A 20,445-nucleotide genomic window follows, 5' to 3' on the forward strand; every position below is an offset into this window, starting at 1 on the left:
ATCTAGTCCGCCTAACCTACTCACTGACAACCTCTGGGGGTTGGCACTCAGTGGGTATCCTACTACACCAATCTAATTAACTTATTACGGCATCGTGCTCTTAACATACGTAACCATCCGTATTCTGTTACTATATAATACATTTCACATAATATATATATATATATATATATTTCTGTAGGTAAATAATATTTTCACATTTTTGAAATAAGATCTGGCTTTTACATATTTTTGAATAAGACTGTTATTTCTTCATTTCTGAATAAATCATCATAATAAAACTAATCACAACATTTGCGCCGGCTATCATATCTCAACATCTGTGCCGGCTATCATATCTCAACATCTGTGCCGGCTATCATATCTCAACATCTGCATCAGCTATCATATCTCGGCATCTGCGCCAACTATCATATCATATATACTAGAAATATCTTTAGCTTCTGTACTATCTATGATCTTCTAAAAATTACTGAAAAACCATACATATTCTTTGAAATAATAACTTTTCTAACATACTGATATTACATTAAATTTATACTCATGTCACACGAGTGAGTTATATTCTGTATAATACTATAACATGCTATAAAATCTATTTTCTCTGTTCAACATTAGTATTCCCAAAAATACATTAATCATCAGTATTCCCAAAAATACATTAATTCATAAATAAATTTTTGAAAATACTCGACTTAATCTATTCCCTTACCAGATTCCTGTGAAGCCTGTTAAAAGCCCTAAATCACGCCTATGACGTTCCAAACTCCAAACCTTGAAATCACATTCACCCCAGTTAACTCAACTCAAACCCCAATATATTAACATCTAACACATTTTTTGGGTTCCAAAATTCCAAATAAGCACACAAACCCAAAATTACTTACTTACCCTAATTTTGGGATGGTGCCCAAGATAATCAAATCAACATTTTGCTCCAGTTAAGTTTTAGAGAATCTCCCCGGGATCATCATGGCAACTTTTGATCATCAAAACGGGGAAGAACAAAGCCGAATCTAAAGAGAGAAGGAGGGAGCACGAAAATTTTAGAGAGAGAAACAGTAAAATCTTGAAACCCTCATTGAAAATGTGATTTTTGCTTATTTATAAACGGATGGCCACGTGACTTCGTCGACGAGACACGTGGACTCGTTGACAAACCGAAGAAAAGAGTTCGTTGACGAACCCATGAATCTCATGGCCGAACCTGAAAGTTCTGAAACCCTGTTCTCGATATTTCTTCGTCGATGAGACACGTGCCTCATCGACCGATCAGAAAAGGTAGTTCATCGACGAGCTCAAGGCACTCGTCAACGAAGCCCTGTAGTTTTCCCTTAAAAATTTATTTTCCTTTATTAATTTCATAATTTAAATTTTTCGAGTCTCTACATATACCAATCAACAAATCCTAAATATGAGATAACCTAAAACTTGTATATTGATATGTGATCAACTATACCTTATCAACAATACTTGCATCAAATCAAATAATAACAATAGTTTGCTTGGCTAATAAATAATTTATATAATAACTTAACTAATTTATGAACAATTACAATATTGTTTCTAGTGGCTAAATTACAATATATATTAGTAGCTAAAGCATATTTTGATTAACAAGATTATTTAAATCATCCAAGGCATCCACAAATCAAATTAATTCATTCACTGCACTCCTAAATCAAACTAAATCATTCACAAAAAATAAAATCAATATATATGTGCTTGAAAGTAAAGAGATAAGGGGAAAGAATGACACCGAGATTTTTTACAAGGTTTGGCAATGTGCCTATGTCCTTGCCTCAAGCAACCCGCACTCTCTCTGTTCAATAGGTGGAGTACCTCTCTCCTTTCAGTAGGTGGAACACCTCTCTCCTTTCAATAGGTGGAGAACCTCTCAAGCAAGAACACCCTCTTGCTTGTCTCTAATTCACACCTGAATTGTTCGTTTACAAATAACAACAGCAAATTTTTGTACAATGATGGAACTCTCATGAATAGCAGATTTATACAAGTTAAATTCACTAGGATACTCTCAAAAATAATTTTATATGAAGCTCAAGAGGTTTGTTAGGTTTTTTGGATTGAAAACAATGAACTTGAAGTACAAAAACTAGAAAATATTTTGCAGAAAAAGAGAACGGTGCACAACAAGATTGAAAGATGAAATCAATATATTTTCGTGCTATTGGATTGTCTAACATGATTAGGGTTAGCCTTAAATAGCTGGGTTTGAATTCTTTCCCCAAGTTTTGGAAACAATATATTTCAAAAACGAAAAGAAATCGCATTATTCGCAAAATTTATCGCGCACTTCGGTAGACTAAACTGGTACTTCGGTCGCCTAAACTAATTAAAATTTTGAATTTCGAAATAGGCAGTAGCCTTTCGGTTGACTAAACTTTAAGTTCAGTCGCTTGAACCTATTCGGTCGACTAAACTTTCAGTTCGGTCGCCCGAACCAACACTGTCTGGGCTTTAACAATAACAACTCATTCGGTCAATTGAACCATAAGGTTGGTCGCTTGAACTCACTGATGCCATATCAGGTTGTTCAAATTCAAGCATTTGGTCGACCGAGCATCAGCCTCGGTCGCCCGAACATTCTGAAATTCATTTTTTCTTTTTTCTTTTTGATTCTAGAAATCATATGTATTCATTTGAAAATATATTTGAACTTTGAACAAATATTTTCAAGTTATTAAAATAGCTCTCTAGGTCCAATTATTTATCCTATGAGCTTCATAAACAAACTTAAATTTGAGAATTACTTACATGAGACTTCTATTACATTAAACATGAAATAAACTCTAGCCATTCTTCATGTCTGGAAGCTTGATCGTCATCCAAGCTCTAGCCATTCTTCATTTTACTTGTTTTCTTCATGACTTTTAAACTTAAATGTGATCCATTGTGCTTATAAGATATAATACCTATAAATTCACTTGAAAGTACAATTAGATTCCTTAGTTTGTCATTATCAAAACCGAGATTAAGCTTTATTAGACTAACACACAGTATGTAGTTTCTATAAAAAATTTTCTTTTTATATAAATAAATAAGTTTGAGCAAGTGTATTCATGCTTAATTTGAATTTGGCTCAAGATCGAATTAAACTATTCCTAAAAGGCAATGACAAAAGAGAAAAAAATAATAGATTGAGACGTATTGTATGTGTGGTTCATGTTTTGTCATTAATGCCAATTCTTACAAATAAAATGTTTCTTTAAAAAAAATGGGGAAAAAATAGTAATGCTTGACTGGGAAATCATTGGAATTGATTGAACACAAACCATCTTATTAGTCATGGGAGTGGGCCATCTGCCTGAAAGACCGTGGTTGTAGAGCCGATAAACCGGCCAAACCCAAGCTCCAAGGCAAGCCCACCTTCCCACCTACCGTGCACTTGGCTGCCTTCGACCCCAGCCCGGTCCAGAGTCGGCCCCCTCCTTGGCCCATTACCACGGCCGGTCCAGCTTCTGCGACCCCTCCCTGGGCTCAGGCATTACTGCGCTCGGAAACACAACACCCACTCCCCAAGATCATCACGATCGCTCGTGTTTCACTCCCCTTCAACCTCTCTTTCCTGCAAAAGTCAATCTTCCTAAATTACTCGTCTCTCTCCTAATCTGTCCTCCCCATTTTCGCGAGGAACAACAACAAGAAAAAAATCATTTTCAAATTCTCACCACTGCAAAGAAAGCGAAAGAAAATCAGTGCTCACTCCTCCAACTACTTTACCCTTTAACGTCTCTCTTCGTATGTATCGTTCTCCTCGGATAAATCTTCCCCCCTCGATCGTTAACACCCCGCATTCGAAAATTTTCATGATTGGCTTCGTCAATCTTTTCGGGGTTCCATTAAACCCTAAAATTATTCCTTTTTAAATTCATAATATTTCTCCCTTTTCCTCTTTTTCCTGCAATTGCGGATCTTGGCTTTTTTTCGCTGCGATTCTGTTCGAGTTTTTGAAGTTTGAGTTGATTTTAAATGTGAATTGTAATTTTTTATTTGAGTGTTCTGTTGTTCTCTAATTCTCCGTTCAAAGCGTCTGTTTGGCTGCTGAGAAAGCACTTGGAAAATTTAGAAATTTGAATATCTTATATTTTACCTTGGTTTTCGTTCTAAGGCAAAAATTCGCATTGGGCTCTGCTTAGTAAGTATTCTGGTATTTTGCTCGGTCTGTAGCAGCGAAAAAATACTGGCCCCGTGTGTCGGTGAGATACTGGCAGTTTATAATTCAAACATTGATGGGTATATGGTGAAAGTCGCTCGACGCCATAAGCTGATTCCGCGCCTTGAATCATTTGACATTCATACATAAACATAAGGAATGATGGATGACATCCATGGTAGTGATGCTCGACTTCGTGTGACGGATGCTCGTGAGCAGCATCCGATTCACCATGTGCATTATATGCCAACGCATGATCATGGTTTGCACAATATAAGCAATGGCAGTGGGATGGATGATGATCATGATGATGGAGGTGGGGGAGGTGAAGGTATGGAAGGGGACATGCCCACGGATCCTGGAAATTTATCTGATAATCATGGCGCACTTGTGGCTCGCGGCGAAGACAGTGGGAACCAGCTTACGCTATCATTCCAGGGTCAGGTTTATGTGTTTGATTCTGTGACGCCCGAGAAGGTGATTTCTTTCACTTATACTCAATTTTACTTTGTTTTGCTTTTTACTTGAATTTTTTATTTTTTGAAGTTTTAAATTTCAGAGTGCATGTATTAAGATTTTTGGTTTATGAATTTGATTTGAACATGAATATAGAAAAACACATGCGTTGAGCATGTATATATTATAATTGACAAGCCTAACAATAACAACACCCCTCAAGTCCCACTAGGTGGGGTCGGCTACATGGGTCCTGTCAATTCACCCAGTTGAGAGCATTTTCTTCTACCTATATTTAGCTTATGGTGAAAATTTTAATAAAGGTGGACAGATACATATCTGATGATTTTTTCTTTTTTGTTATAAATGTAAGGGTTTATATGCCGAATTCCAGAAAATGAATGGTAGAGCATTGGGCTTTTAACCTATTGGTAGCAGGTTCAATTCCTGCTATACCCTAGTTCCAGAGTATGGGTAATATATTCTCAGGCATTTCCCATTTTTATAGGAACTTCTGTACCAGAAACGATGGTATCTCCAATTATAGCCCCTCTGGGAAGTAAAATATATCTCTTCTCGCCATCCAACAAAATGCTCTATAGAAGGGCGGGTGGTGCAAGAAGCACTAAGTTTCAGTAGTAGTTCCGCTATTCCTTTGATGGACAGTGGAAGTGTCAGGCAAACATGCAACAAGTGCAAATTAGAAGTATCTATAGTGCACAAATTGGAAATGTTGTGTATGCAAACTTAATTGATTTATATATTATGAATGTTTTGAACCCAACTTTGGCTATATTTCTGTAAACGAAATATTACACATTTTTTGTAAAATGAATGTATGTGTTTATATGTTGTACTCCAGAAAATTAGTAACATATAACCATGTGAATATGCAGGTTAAAATATGCACATCGGAAGTATCGTTAGTGCCCAAGTTAGGAATGTTGTATATGTGAACTGCATGGATTTATATATTCTGAATGTTGTGAATCCAACTTTGTCCATATTTCTGTAAATTACAGGAGATAGCATTATGAATTTTTTTTTAATCTCATTACAAACATTTAGGAATATTAAATAAATGCATCGCTTTTTTAGACATGTCTCATCTCTTCCATGAATAGTTTTTGATCATGTCAATTATTTTGATTAGAAAGTATTATTTAATTATTCATGGTGCATGCTTCTAATTGGCAGTTGATCAAAAGGAATTTCTTTATTTTTTCCTGGATAATGTGCTGCAGGTTCAAGCCGTACTTTTATTACTGGGAGGACGTGAAGTACCTCCTAGCATGCCTACCATGCCAGTAACCCCAAACCATAGCAATAGGGTATTACTTCCTCAATTTGAGTGACTTGTCGATTTAATGTCTTTTGTCTTATAGCTTATTGCTAATGAAAGCATTCAACCAGGGAGTATCTTCTACTCCTCAACGGTTCAGTGTCCCTCAGAGATTGGCATCATTGATTAGATTCCGTGAAAAGAGAAAAGAACGTAATTTTGACAAAAAAATCCGCTATAGTGTCCGCAAAGAGGTAGCACTTAGGTATGTTATTCGATTCTATTGCCTTACTAGCTTTTTTTCTCCCCCTTTTGATTGAAAATGAATTGATTTTATTGAGAAGAAGAAGTACAACAGGGAGCAAAAGAAATCTTCCTTAAAAGATACAAGAACAAAAAACAAAAAAGATCAAAACAGCACAGCCAGCCAATATTGTCTAATCATCTTTTGACAACTTCTTGTCCATATATGTCAAATTACCCATTAAAATTTAAAGAAGAGATATTTTAATTTTATAGTTCATGAATTAAATGAGCAGGTGAGAACAAGGCTGTCATTTAATTAGAAATTTAGAAGATCATTAGTTGATTTGGTTTATTTCTGATGCTTTGTCTAATCAATTCAAGCAAAAAGTTGTAGCACTCAACTTATGCTGACCTTGGATCATCATCTTTTTAATGGAATGTTAGACTTTGATTAATGCTAGATTTTTGATGTGCTATTTTGGGTTATTTGAATCTGAAGAGTCAATCCATTAATTTTCCCCCAAATTGACACTAAGAAAATTGCTGTTGATGAAAGGATTTGTTCATTAAGCAGAGCTCTGGAAGTAAAAGGACAATAAATTTATTTTTTGTTTTATAAACTTAATCATATGGTAGCTTACTATGGGCATGTTACTGGATTCTCACCCTAACACTCCGTCTTTGGACTTCTTGGGCAGTATTATCTTATGCGTAATCGAAGTTTTATCTCATGCTTGCGTTGGGGCTATCTTGCATTTAAATTGCTTTTTGACGCCATTTGGAACCACTTAAAAAAATACTTATAGTACCTATCATTTAAGTACAGTACTTGTGCAAAAAAGCATTGTTTTTAGCTTGCACAAAAACAAGTATTTGTTGCAAAAAATACTTTTTCAGAATCACTTCTTTTGGGGTAAAAGTAAGCACTTTTCAAGAAGCAATGAGGGCTCTCCCCCCCCCCCTCCCCTCTCTTCTCTCCCTCTCTCCCTCACTGTCACTGTGACACATTAGTGTGAATTTGGGTAAGGTAGTCAATGATGCAAACAAACTCAGTTGTTGACGTTGTGGATTATTTTGATCCCATTTTGGGCCTGATTTCGAGAAGGTTCTAAAGCTTTAAAATTTGTACATCACCTATGGTATTAAAGTTGAAAAGTTGCTCTTTTAGTAGCCTAGACAATATGTCACGTGCATGGCCTGTGATTTTATGTGAATAATGTTGTGTAAAATATTCTTATAATTTTTAATAAATTTTAGATATATATTTAAAACAAATTAATAATGTTTTACTCTAATTTAATTTACAAATTTAAAGTGTGAGTTCAGAGTTATTTATAAAAATTAATATTTTAAAATTTTTAATTAAATTTTAGATATATATTTAAAGCAAATTAATAATATTTAATTATAATTTAATTTACAAGTATTAAAGTGTGAATGTTCAAATTTATTTATAAAAATTAATATTTTGTTTAAAAATTATAAAATATAAGATACTATCATGACACTATGTAATATAAGGACATGGAAGCACCGTAAAGATCAATTCATGGGGTTTGAAAAATATTACAAAATATAAGATACAATATGAAACGAATACTCTAATTAAAATGATGAAAAATATTGAATTTTAAAATTTATAGAACATTATTAATAAAAGAAATAATAAGTAGATTTTTCATTACTTTTTATTTTATGAAAATCTCAATGTATGACTTCTTCCAATGAAAATATTAATATTATTAAAATTTCTAAATTGTGATTTGCTACCAAAAATCTTAATTATTGTTATTTTTATTTACTTAGCGATCAATTAATAAGTTTTTTAAATTTTAAATAAATTTTAAATTTATTTTATCGAGGGTACTTCTAGGTTTACAATTTCACTTTTTAAAATTATGTTAATATTTTATTATGTAAATGATGTTAGATACTTCATATTAATTTTATAAGACATCAGATGATGGAGAACCACCAATGGAGAACTTTAGATGTTTATTTGGTAGCTAGGACTTCTATTTTAGATTGGGATATTTCTGGTTAGTTTAGAAGTTTGGCTAATTTAGGTTTATTTTGTGTATTAAGGTGCTTCAGGGTTATTTTGTAATTTCTTGTTTTATTAGGGTTTCAATGTAAATATGTGTTAGTTGTAGTAGTGGTATTAGTGCAGGACGTGGGACAGTTATCATTTTGAATCAGAATTTCTGTGTATTCTCTCTCTCTCTCTCTCTCTCTCTCTCTCTCTCTCTCTCTCTCTCTCATGCAGGTTCCTGCTGTTCTTCTTCCTTCTTCTTCCTCTCCCATCTCTGTTCTGTTCTGTTCTTCCTCTTTCTGTCCTTCTCTCTCTGCTTATTCTTCAGTTCTGGCCCTGTTCTGCTGCTTCTCCATCTTCCCTCTTCTTTCCTTCTCTTCTTCTAATTCTCTGCCCTAATTCCCTCGATTATCTCTCTATTGCTGAGTTCCATTACTTGTCCTACATCATCATAGGAATTTACCTATTTTATTTTGGGTGATATGCATTTTACTTAACATTATAATTCGGTAAAATTTATTTTATTTTTAGAATGAAGTAGATTTTTTTTGTTCAAATCTTGACCTATTCAAAATAAAATTTTTAAATGTAGATTTATCTAGTGCTGTTGATTTAATTTACTTTATTTGTATATTTATTGACGTATTATAGTATGGATATAGATATAGATATCTATATATAATGTTAGTTTATTTTATTTATTAACTAAATGAAAGTTTATTCTAAGTTCAAACATTAACTTTTAATAGTATAAATCCAATTTTATCTAATTTTGGTTGAATTTACTTTCTACATATGTATAAAATAATAATAAAAAAATAAAAATTTACCAATTTTTAAGAATATTTGATTTTACATTCAAAAGATAAGAATATTTTTGTCAATAAGATGATTTACTCTATATAATATACTTCTATACATAGCATAGTAATTTACTTCTTTTAGGAATGTTGGTCTTATAGAAATTTATTTTTAAAAATAAGGATACTTTTGTCCACAAATTGATTTACAGTCATAGTCTTAAATTTCCACGAAATTGTCGAAATTTCCGATTTCCGTCACCCTCGAAATCGAAATGGCATTCGATTTCTGTCTTGCATAATTTCCGTCGAAGTCTCAATGAATCATCCGAAATTTATCGAAATCTCGAAATTTTAGCGAAACTTGCTGAAATTTTAACTATACAATAAAATTTCCTTGAAATTCAAATGAAAAATTTAGGAGTGAAGTGAAATTCTATCTTTATTTATTTTATTTATTTTTTCGGAACAAAAGATTATTACAAGTGCTTTTGAAATTATATGAAAAAATAAACTTACAGTAACATTTTATTTAACCATTCATGTCTAAATTATCATTATTTGTATAATAAATAATATTTAAATGATTTATGAATTTCATTTGTATTAATTGAATATGTTTAATGTATATTATCTTAAATATATTTGATAGACATACTATTTTACAACTTTTACACCTCATACAAAACATAGATGTATTTAATTTGTAATATATTAGTCCTAAAACTTATATTATTATGTTTGTTAACCATTTCTAAAGCTTCACAAAGAATTTCATGCTTTATTTCGGAATTCTGTTACTTTTTCAAATCGAAATCGAAATTGACATCGAAATCGAAATTTCCGTTGAAATTTCCATACTTTTGGAGCTTTGAAATTTGAGTCGAAATCGAAATTTAGGACCTTGTTTACAGTTACATTTTTTAGGAGTTTTAGTCTTTCTTTCAAAAGATAAGGAGACTTTTGTCCACAAATTGATTTACATTATTCGTACTTTTATTTATAGTATAGATTAAATTACACATTAATTGGAGTTAATTGTTAGCAGTTATGGTCATTTGAATTTTATTGTGCACTCTTCCAATTTAAGATTTCTATGTATCTATTTGTATTCCTTATGTAAGAAAATGAGTTAATATTTTCTTTGGAGGGCCATTCCAAGTCTATAAAAGTATCCATAGGCATGTATTAGCACATGTAGAGTGTTTTTGAATGAAAATGGGAGACTTTGACCTGTGCTTCCTTTTTTTTCCCTTCTCCAATTTTGTAACTCCTTTATGAGTGGTGAATATTATTCTTTAAACTTTGTATCTCCAAAGTGGTGAACTATCTGTATTTTTAGAGTATGATTTTCCTTGTTTCTATGTCTCTTGGTCGCAAGCAAAGCTATTTGTTGTGTGTTTGTGTGTGTATGTGTGTGATTTGCTACTTCCTCATTTCTAGCAATACAGTATCAATTGCTATTAGAGCTTTAGAACTCATGGCTATTCATGGTCATTTTGTGCAAAATAGCATGAGAGAGATACTATTGATTTCGAAATGGATGAGATGAGAAGGCAAATCCAAAAGCTCGAGCATTGTGTTGAACGTCACAAGAATCATGTTGGTTTTGCAAATAATTCTAAAAATGGTTCCAACAATGGTGGCGGTGATGTTAATCCTTTCCATCATGTTCTAAATCAATGATTCAAGGGAGGCCAAAGAATCACCACAGACCAAAGAATCAAAAGTTCCTAGTGATTACGATGTGAAATTGGATATTCTATAATTTGATGGAAGAATGCAACTTGTTGATTTCATTTGATTGGCTTCAAACTATTGAGATGGTCTTTGATTTCAAGGAGAACTTGGAAGAACGCAAAGTGAAGTTAGTGGTTGTACTCATAAGTATAATTCTTTATGATGGGAAGATCTCAAGGAGCAAAAATATCGGGAAAGGAGAAGCAAGATCAAGTCATGGGTAAAAATGAAAGGGGAGCTAATAGGGAGATTCTTGCCAAAACACTATTAGCAAGAAACTTATCTAGAAATTCATAATATAAAGCAAAGGTATTTATCTGAGGAGTACACAATGGAATTTGAGTAGCTAATATTGAAGCGTGACATTGTCGAACCTTAAAAATAAACAATAGCTTGCTATTTTGTTGGGTTGAAAGAGGAGATAAGTGAAATAGTTAGTTTACATAAGTGAAACTTGTGCGGAGGTAGGAAAACAACAAACTAGAGTTTCAAGAAGTGGTTTCAAGTCTGAAATCATGGAGCACTCGTCGAATTGAGGGAATGCATCCACGTTGAAGCCTAGTATAAGTGTATAACAATCGAATCTTCTTTTTCTAAGGCACCAGAAAGGGGTAACATTGGGATTCTTCCTTAGTCAGCTAGTTCATTGAATGCTAGCTCAAAAAAGTGTTTTGAGGGTCAAGATATGGGCAGGTTGCTTCTGATTTTCCAAATCACAAAATTTTCTTTATTATAGAGGAAGAGATAAAAGATGGAGATAGCTCGCCGATTTGCTCAAATAAGGAAGAAGAAGCAACTTATACTGACCAAGGAGATTTGCTTGTCACTCATGTAGTTTGAGTGCTGACCATGAAAAAGATGAATATTAGGTTTGCTGCAATGCTTTTCACACCAGATGTAGTTCTAATGGGAAGGTCTGTGATGTTATTATTGATAGTGGGGCTTGTGCTAATGTTTGGTTCACAGAAATGGTAGACAAGTTGCAGCTTGAAAAGGAGGCACATCCTAATCCTTGAAAATTAAGATGGCTGGATAAAGAGTGTGAACTGAAGGTAAACCGAAGTTGTCTTGTTTCATTTTCAATTGGTAAGAAGTACAATAATCGAATTTGGTGTGATGTTATATGGATGCATGTCATTTGTTGCTTGGCCATCGATGGCAGTATGATAGGATAGTTTATCATGATGGCTTTAAAGTTACTTATTCTTTTGTAGAAGATGGTGTGAAGATTGTCTTGCATTCTTCTAAATCTGAAATCATTTCCAAAACTTTTGAAGGGGCGGAAATTAATTTGATTCCTTGTTCTAAATTAGAAAAGTTTTTGTGTAATTTAGAAATTGCATACACTCTTTCTCTTTTCTGAATAAAATGCATAATTGAGTTGCCACCTGAAGTGCAACTTTTCTGTGATGAGTTTAATGATATTGTTTCCAAAGATATGCTTCATGGTCTACCTCCCATGGGAGACATTCAACATTGCATTGATTATGCTTCCTAACAAGACGGCCTATAGAATGCCTATAGATGAATTGTATGGGCAATTAGATGTGCTTATGGCAAAGGGTTTGGTTGGAGAAAGTGAGAGGAAATGTGCTTTACCAGCTCTTCTTGTGCCTAAAAAATATCAATCAATAGCAGAGTAGTGAACAAGATTTCTATTGGTTTTCGCTTTCTTATTCCTCGCCTTGATGATTTATTAGATAAACTATATGGTGCTCTCACTTGTTTAAAGATTGATCTCAAAAGTGGTTATTATCAAATTAGAATGAAACTAGAGATGAATGGAAGACAACTTTTTAAACAAGGATATTCTTTATGAATGGATGGTTATGCACCTCTCTAATGCTCCTAGTTCTTTCATGTAATTGATGAATTACATATTTAAACCATTTATTGGCAGATTTGTAGTTGTTGTTGTTTATTTTGATGACATTCTTGTGTAACAACTAAGGCAAAATGGAGTGTCTTGATAATTTGTGAGTAGACCTACCTTAAGAGATTAGAAGTTATATGCCAACGTGAGAAGTGTCAATTCTTCACTAATAGCCTAGTTTTCTTAGGCTATGTCATTTATTGTAAAGGTGTGAAGATGGATCCTGGCAAGATTAAAGCAATTAAGAGTTGGCCTATTCCATAATCATTCCATGACATTTGGAGTTTTCATGGCCTTGCATCTTTTTATGTTTATCGAGTATTTCAATTCCACTGTTGGTCCAATCATTGAATGTTTGAAAGGAGGCAATTTTAAGTGGACAAATGAAGCTGAGAAAAGTTTTAAACTCATTTAAGTAGAAGGTGACAAATGCACTGGTTCTTTCTCCACCTGATTTTAAGCAAGTGTTTGAGATTGAATGTGATGTTTCCAACATGTGAATTGGTGCAGTCCTTAGCCAAGGAGGTACGCTTATTGCTTTTGACAGTGAAAAGATTAGTGATTGTTGGATAAAATATTCTGTTTATGAAAAAGAAATTTATGCCATTGTTCGTGCTTTAGACAATTGGAGTCCGTATTTGTGTCCTAAGCCTTTCGTGCTCTATTTTGATCATGGATTCAAGTATCTTCATAGCCAGCAGAAAATTAGTAGGCATCATGCTCTATGGGCTAAATTTCTTTGAATATTCAGCTTTTCTATTAAGCATAAATCTGGACTTTAGAATACTGTTGATGATGCTCTGAGCCATAGGCATTCTTTGCTAGCTACTATACAACTGAAAGTTGTAGGTTTTGAAGTGTTGAAAGATCTATACGACCTAGATGGTGATTGCAGGAAGGTATGGACAAAATGTGCAAATGGCTTTCAAAGTATTTTCTAGTGCTGAATGGCTCTCTTTTCAAAGCGAACTACATTACACAGGGTGCTTGTAAGCAGGGTCTTAAATTTCGATTTCGACTCAAATTTTGAAACTCCAAAAGTACGGAAATTTTGATTTCGATTTGAAAAAATAACGAAAATTAGTATTAACTAGTAAAGCATGGAATTCTTTGTGAAACTTTAGGAATGGTTAACAAACATAATAATACAAGTTTTAGGACTAATATATTACAAATTAAATACATCTATGTTTTGTGTGAGGTGGAGAAGTTGTAAAATAGTATGTGTATTAAACATATATGTAAGATAATGTACAATAAACATTTAGTTAATACAAATGAAATTCATAAATCATTTAAATATTATTTATTATACAAATAATGATAATTTAGACATGAATGGTTAAATAAAATGTTACTGTAAGTTTATTTTTTCAAATAATTTCAAAAGAACTTGTAATAATCTTTAGTTTCGATAAAATAAATTAAGATAAAAATTTCACTTCACTCCTAAATTTCTCATTTGAATTTTTACAAAACTTCATCATAAAAAATTTCGAAATTTCGATAAATTTCAGATGATTTGTTGAGACTTCAATGGAAATTATGCAAGATGGAAATCAACTCTCATTTTGATTTCGAGGGTGATGGAAATCAAAAATTTCGACTGAAATTTCGACAATTTCATGGAAATTAAAGACCATGCTTGTAGGTAGGCTATTATCTTTGAATTTCATAGTGGAGGTTATGCTAGACAGTGTAGCAAAGATAAGACACTTGCTTTTGTTCAATAAAATTACTATTGGCAGAAGATGGAAAGAGATGTCGCTAGGTTTATTCAGTGTTGCAGAACTTGTTAAATATCCAGGACTCACAGGCAAAACATAATAGGAATATATACTCCACTGCTAGTAGTTAAAGCTCCATAGCAAGATGTTAGTATGGATTTTTTCCTTGGATTGCCTAGGAGCTTGCGGGAAAAAAGTCCAGTCATTGTGATGGTTGATCTTTTTTCTAGAATGGTACATTTTGTTCCATGTAGCAGGACTCTAGATGCTATTGGTTGCTGATATCTACTTTAGAGAGACAGTCAAGCTTCATGGTATTCCCAAAACTATCACTTTAGATTGGGATTCCAAGTTTTTGAGTCATTTTTGGTGCACACTTTGGAGAAAGGTTGAAGCTCATCTTCAATTTAGCACCACTTGCCATTCCCATGGTTGAACATTGGTTGTAAAATAGGAGTTTGGAAGTCTTTTGAAAAGTTTGGTTAAGAAGAATATTAAGGATTGGAATCCTGTTTTCTCACAAGCTGAATTTGCTCAAAATCATTCAATTAGTCAAAGTGTGTTTTCAAGTTGTTTATGGCCAAAATCCATGGAGTCCATTGGATTTGGTTCCTCTTCCAACTACTAATAATTTTAGTGGAGAACTGGAAGAAAGAGCTAAACAAATATAGAAATCTCATGAACATATTTGTGAGAAGATTGCGAAGCAAAATGAGTAGTACCATTGAAAACTTTTCAGAATTCCAAGAAGGCAATCTCGTTGGATTCGCCTTGGAAAGGGGAGATTCCCTGGATGCCAATTTGGAAAGCTCAAGCCAAGGGCTCATGGTCCATTCAAAATTCTATAGCAGATGGGTGAAAATGCATAGAAAAACTTCCAGCTTATGATGTTTCAAACACTTCCAATATTGATGTTTTATCTTCTTATTATGGATAGCACATATGACTTGAGGACGAGTCTTCTTTGATCAGGGGAGCATGACATAGGAGTTTGCTCAAGGAGTTCTAGTGAAGTTGGTCTATTGGAAGGTGACTTAAAATGCAAACAAATTTAGTTCTTGAAGTTGGGGACAAGGTTTTGGCCCCAATTTTGAGCCCAATTTCAAAAACATGCATGTCACCTATGGATTTAAGGTTGAAAAATGCTCGTTTTAGTAGATTAAGTTTCACATTAATTGGATTTGTGAAGTTATGGTCATTTGTATTTTTTGTGTGTGGTATGCTAGTTTAAGCTTTCTATGCGTATGTTTGTATTCCTTATGTATGAAAATGTATTAAGCTATTGTTTTGAGTTTTGTTTGGTCAAAGTCAATTTTTTCAGCTCGAAAACGTGAAGTAGCATTTTCCTGTGCTTCGAGGGCTGTTCCAAGTCTTTAAAAGAAGTAGGCATCCTCTAGCAGATGTAGAGTGTTTTTGAATGAAAGTTGGAGGCTTTGGCCTTTGCCTTGTTTATCTTCAGTTTTGTATCGCCTTGTGAGTGGTGGACTTTATCCTTTGAACTCATCTATAATGTGGTGAATTATTTGTATCTCTGGAGTAGTAGTCTCCTTGCTTCTGTGTTGCTTTGGTGGATTCCATTGAGTAGCAATCCATGTCACATCGGCCTCCTCCTCCTTGCACCGCTGCCAGAATCCTTTATCTCTCTCTCTCTCTCTCTCTCTCTCTCTCTAGCTTGTGTAAGTCCTCCTCCTACTTGCCCCCCTTGCACCACTGCACGACACTGTTGTCGAATTGGAAATCCCTTCTTGCCTATCTCTCTCTCTGTCTCTCTCTCACGCGTCGCCACATACCACTAAGCGCTCTCCTCCTCTCCCTCCTCCTCCTCCTCCTCGTCCTCCTCTTCCTTTTCTCCTCTCCTTAATTAATTAATTAATTAGAAATTAATGATAAATTTAAAATTATGAAACTAATAATATTATAAACATAAATTTATAATATTATTAATTAGAAAGTAATAATCATATTATTCTATTTAATAAAAAATATTAAAAATTGTAATGAAAATTTTCAATTAACATAATGTGTTTAATAATGTTATTGTTAACGTAATTTATTAATCATATATTATTTTGTTAAATATGAGGATATGTTAATTATATGTTGAAATTTAATAATACTATTCATATTCATATTCATATGATTATAATAAAGATTAATACAACATTTATTATAAATTTTAATATTTACATACCACTTATTTGATGAGCACTTATAATCAATATTTACTTTTAGAGACAACCATACACAACTTATGACTTCGAGGGCTTTTTCAGTTCATCAATCAGGTCTTGCTAAATTCAGTAATTTTTCAGAGAAGTACTTCTCCGTAATTGGTTTTTTGTGTCCATCATCATAAAATTTGGGTGCTGTTATTGGATACTATTAGTTTGAAATTCCAAATTCTGTGTCTTGTTCACCATTTATATACATCCTTTAATACCTTAAGCCATGCTTTAACTAATTTGTGGTTGTAAATATTGAATTTTGTTGCTTCAAATAGTGCAAGCGTACTTATACAATTCACACACTTTATCATTAACTACAATTTCTTGGCCCATCTCAATCTCTTGCTCTTGTAGGATGCAACGAAATAAGGGCCAGTTTACATCTTCAAAGTCCTGTAATGATGATTCTGCATCACCTGTAACTGGTTGGGACTCAAGCCAGAGCTGGGTTTTGGATGGTAATGGATCTCAACATCAAGAGATTGTGTAAGTTGTTCAATTTATTTATAAACTTGTCTTAAATGTAGTTATTTTTTATGGAGAAGAATGGAATGTCTATAGAAAAATTTAATGTGGTCAAGGGTACATAGAAACAAGGCAAGCCTCAATCTTTACTTAAAAGGAAAAAGGTATAAATGGTACCAATCTTCAAAATTGATGATGCTGCTCCAGGATCTTGAGAATCTTAGGTAGCATTCCAGTATTATCAACTCTCTATTCTCAAGGGTGTTATTCCTTTGAAAAAGTACTAAATTGAAAAAAAGTACAAATAATTCTTTTTTTTTTCCTTCTCTTGAAGTACTAAAGGAGAATAGTATTGTTTGGATTGTGTTAGAAACATGGGTTTAAATAGCATAGCAGGTAGAGTATTTAAAGGTAATGGGTTTAGCAGGAAATAAGAGTAACAGACTCAAACGGTTGTTTATATACATGTTTTAAGCTCTTAACCCCTCTTCCTCGGCCACAAGGCTCCCTGCTTTGCGAGGGTAGGGAAGGGTCACCACAATGGATGCGACCTTACCCCTGCTTTTTTGTAGAGAGACTGTTTCCTTGGCCTTAAACCCATGACCAACCAGTCACAAAGGAGCAACCTTACCGTTGATCCATGGCCTGCTCTCCTCTTAAAAAGACATTTAGTGGGTGTTTGTTTGCACGTAATAACCTCTAAATAGAGGCTTGGCTCTTAATTATCTAAAAGTGAACCGATATTGTTTGTTTGGGCTCTGAATGGGGACTTCTAGATGCTGAATGTGCTCTGACAAACCAGCATCTTTCTCCTTGCTAGTTTGGTCAGCAGCAAACTTATGTCCTCTTTATTACCCTTTAAAAAAAGTCCAAATTACATACAAAAAACCCCAAATCAATGCCTTTCTTCTCCTCAATCAAGGGCTAGTGGGCAACGCAGCTTACGCTGCAAATCCCCACATCCCTGTGCTGCAACATACAGCAGCTCTAATCTTGGTGGAGCTGTCCCTCCCCCCTAGTTGCTAACGCCCTTGTGCCATCAACACCCGCACCCTATGGGACGCGATCAATGCTCCCTCTTTCATCGACTGGAAGTCCCCAGCATCCCACATCATCTCCCTATATGCCCCTAGCATCACAGAGGATGGTATAAAGATTGAGATGGAGGAGAACGATGTGCTGATCATGAGGATCACCAGAGAGAGGAAGTTAGAGGGGGAGAAAGAGGACGAGAAACGGCACATATCTGGTGTTTGCTGTGGTCTGACCATGTCCGTCCCATTTTTGGATTAAACCCAACATTTTTGTTCAATTTGGCTAATTTCAAATGTGTTATTGCATTTTTATAAATTATAATTTTTTTTAAAAAAAAAATTACATATTCAAATATTTAGCAAACAAGTTATTCTTCTTAGTGTTAAAGGGTTCAATGAACCTCTAAATCGGTTCATACAATTCAAAGGCTAATTGACTATTCAGTGCTTAGTGATTAATTTTGTCAAATGCCCCCTTACTGTATGTTTGGAACGATCTTGTATTTGGGTTTGTATCGGATTTGGATAACATGTAGTATAAAATTATATTGAAATTTATCCAAATCCAAATCCAAGGTCTGAAATCCATGCTCCCAAATGCAGGGTTAGTGTTTTGGATGCTCTAGTTTAACTCGCTAATATTGTTTATTAAGGGTAATAAATTTTGCAGTGGTTTAAATCACTGTCAACTGAGAGATTACACACACACACACACACACACTTTACATTGATCTCATGTGTGATAATTAATGCAACAAAATAAATTATGCATCTTTAAGGTATGGCCATAGTAGTAAAGAAATTTTACATCTTGGACTCTGCCCGCTGCCCTCCGTTTTCTTCCCTCTCTTTCCATTGTTTTGGTGTTCTTCTAGGTAGTTTCTTTTACAAGGTTCTTTGTCATCTTGCAGAGCTTTTTTTTTCTCTTCTTTGTCATCCAACTTGTCTAATTTGAAATCTTGAGTTACACACACACCCCAACTTCCTGAATTTTATTTTCTTAAAGTGAAGAAATAAAATCCTCAAATTTTTTTTGTTTTTTTGCACTTATGTATTTTCGTCTCTCTTGAAACGCCAAATTTTAGAGTTATTTCAAAGGATTTGAGTCAATAGAATTTTGACTAGAAATATGCAAGATTGCACCTTTTATCCCAAGATCGGGTCGAAAAAGAACATCCAGCTTTGATCAGGGTTATGTGTGAGAGGGCGTGAGTCCAATGAGAGGTTATGTCGGCACCATATATTACTCCACTCCATCGCCAATCTTGAATGTGAATCTTGAATTTAGGTTAAAGATTTCTTGCAATTCCTCATTGCTTCAATATTCTTTGGTTGATTTTTTGTTAGTAGCATCAAATTTTTGGCACCAAAGGTACTTTTTGTAGTATTTTCAATCGGTTGTCATTACCTCTTAGTTTGCCACTGGTGAGATCTTCTCCTCACTTGTTATTTCTTTTATGATTATTTATTATTATTTATTATTTATTATTATTATTATTATTATTATTATTATTATTATTATTATTATTTTTCCATTAGTTGGTTAGTAGTGGAGATTTTGTATTTATGATTTGGAGGCTTAATATATGCATTTTTGTGTTTTCCATTTGCAAATCTTGAGTAAACAAAAATTTTTAAAAAGTTCTATTGCACTTTTTTATTTTTTATTTTTTATTTTTAGTGTAGCTTGGATTACACCCAAAATTATATGCTTTAGATTTTTTTTTTTTAAATGCGTTGTGTTGTTTGTGGTTTCTATTGGTTGTAAGGTGTGATTTAGAAAATTGTCTATGTGAAATAAGTTTGCGTAAAAAAAAAAAAAAACTCGATGTGTACTTTGCTTGTGTAACAAAAATTATCTTTGTATACACAGCCGGTCCCAAGCTTGGATAAAGGAGTAGGGTTGTTTTAGGTAGCTGACAACTAACATAAAACTTTGTCAGATCTTATTATCATGAATTCTTATCAAATTCACTTAGGTCAAGGGAATAGACTAGGTTAGTGTTGAAGGGAGAGGGCTACTAAGTTAGCACAAGAAACTAAGATTAGATTAGCAACTTGGAATATAGGGACTCTTACGGGCAAAAGTACGAAAATAATGGAAATAATGTTTAAAAGGAAAATTAACTTAATTTGCCTTCAAGAGATGTAATCGGTAGGAGAGAAAGCTCGAGAAATTGAAAAGTTAGGATTTAAAATTTGGTACACCGGAAAAGAGAAACATAAAAACGGGGTGGAAATCATTGTAGAAAAGGATCTAAAAGATAATGTCGTAGATGTTAAAATAATAAGGGATAGGATCCTTAAAATCAAGATAGCTCTAGGCCTGGAAATAATGAACGTCATTAGTGCGTATGCTCCCCAAATAGGCTTTGCTAAAAATCTTGAAAA

At 33.6% G+C, this 20,445-nt stretch overlaps 1 protein-coding gene across 1 annotated transcript in view; it reads left to right on the forward strand.

Moving 5' to 3' along the window:
• Nucleotides 1-3,335: 3,335 nt before the first annotated feature.
• Nucleotides 3,336-20,445, forward strand: part of LOC131157507 (GATA transcription factor 28-like) — a 52,052-nt gene continuing 34,942 nt past the window's right edge. The window contains exons 1-4 of the mRNA XM_058111715.1: nt 3,336-4,651; nt 5,875-5,961; nt 6,044-6,177; nt 16,910-17,041. Of these exons, the coding sequence (XP_057967698.1) occupies nt 4,334-4,651; nt 5,875-5,961; nt 6,044-6,177; nt 16,910-17,041 (671 nt within the window). The 5' untranslated portion in view covers nt 3,336-4,333. The remainder of the gene's footprint in view (nt 4,652-5,874; nt 5,962-6,043; nt 6,178-16,909; nt 17,042-20,445) is intronic.

This window comes from Malania oleifera, chromosome 6, assembly GCF_029873635.1.
Source record: "Malania oleifera isolate guangnan ecotype guangnan chromosome 6, ASM2987363v1, whole genome shotgun sequence".
Lineage (NCBI taxonomy): Eukaryota > Viridiplantae > Streptophyta > Magnoliopsida > Santalales > Ximeniaceae > Malania > Malania oleifera.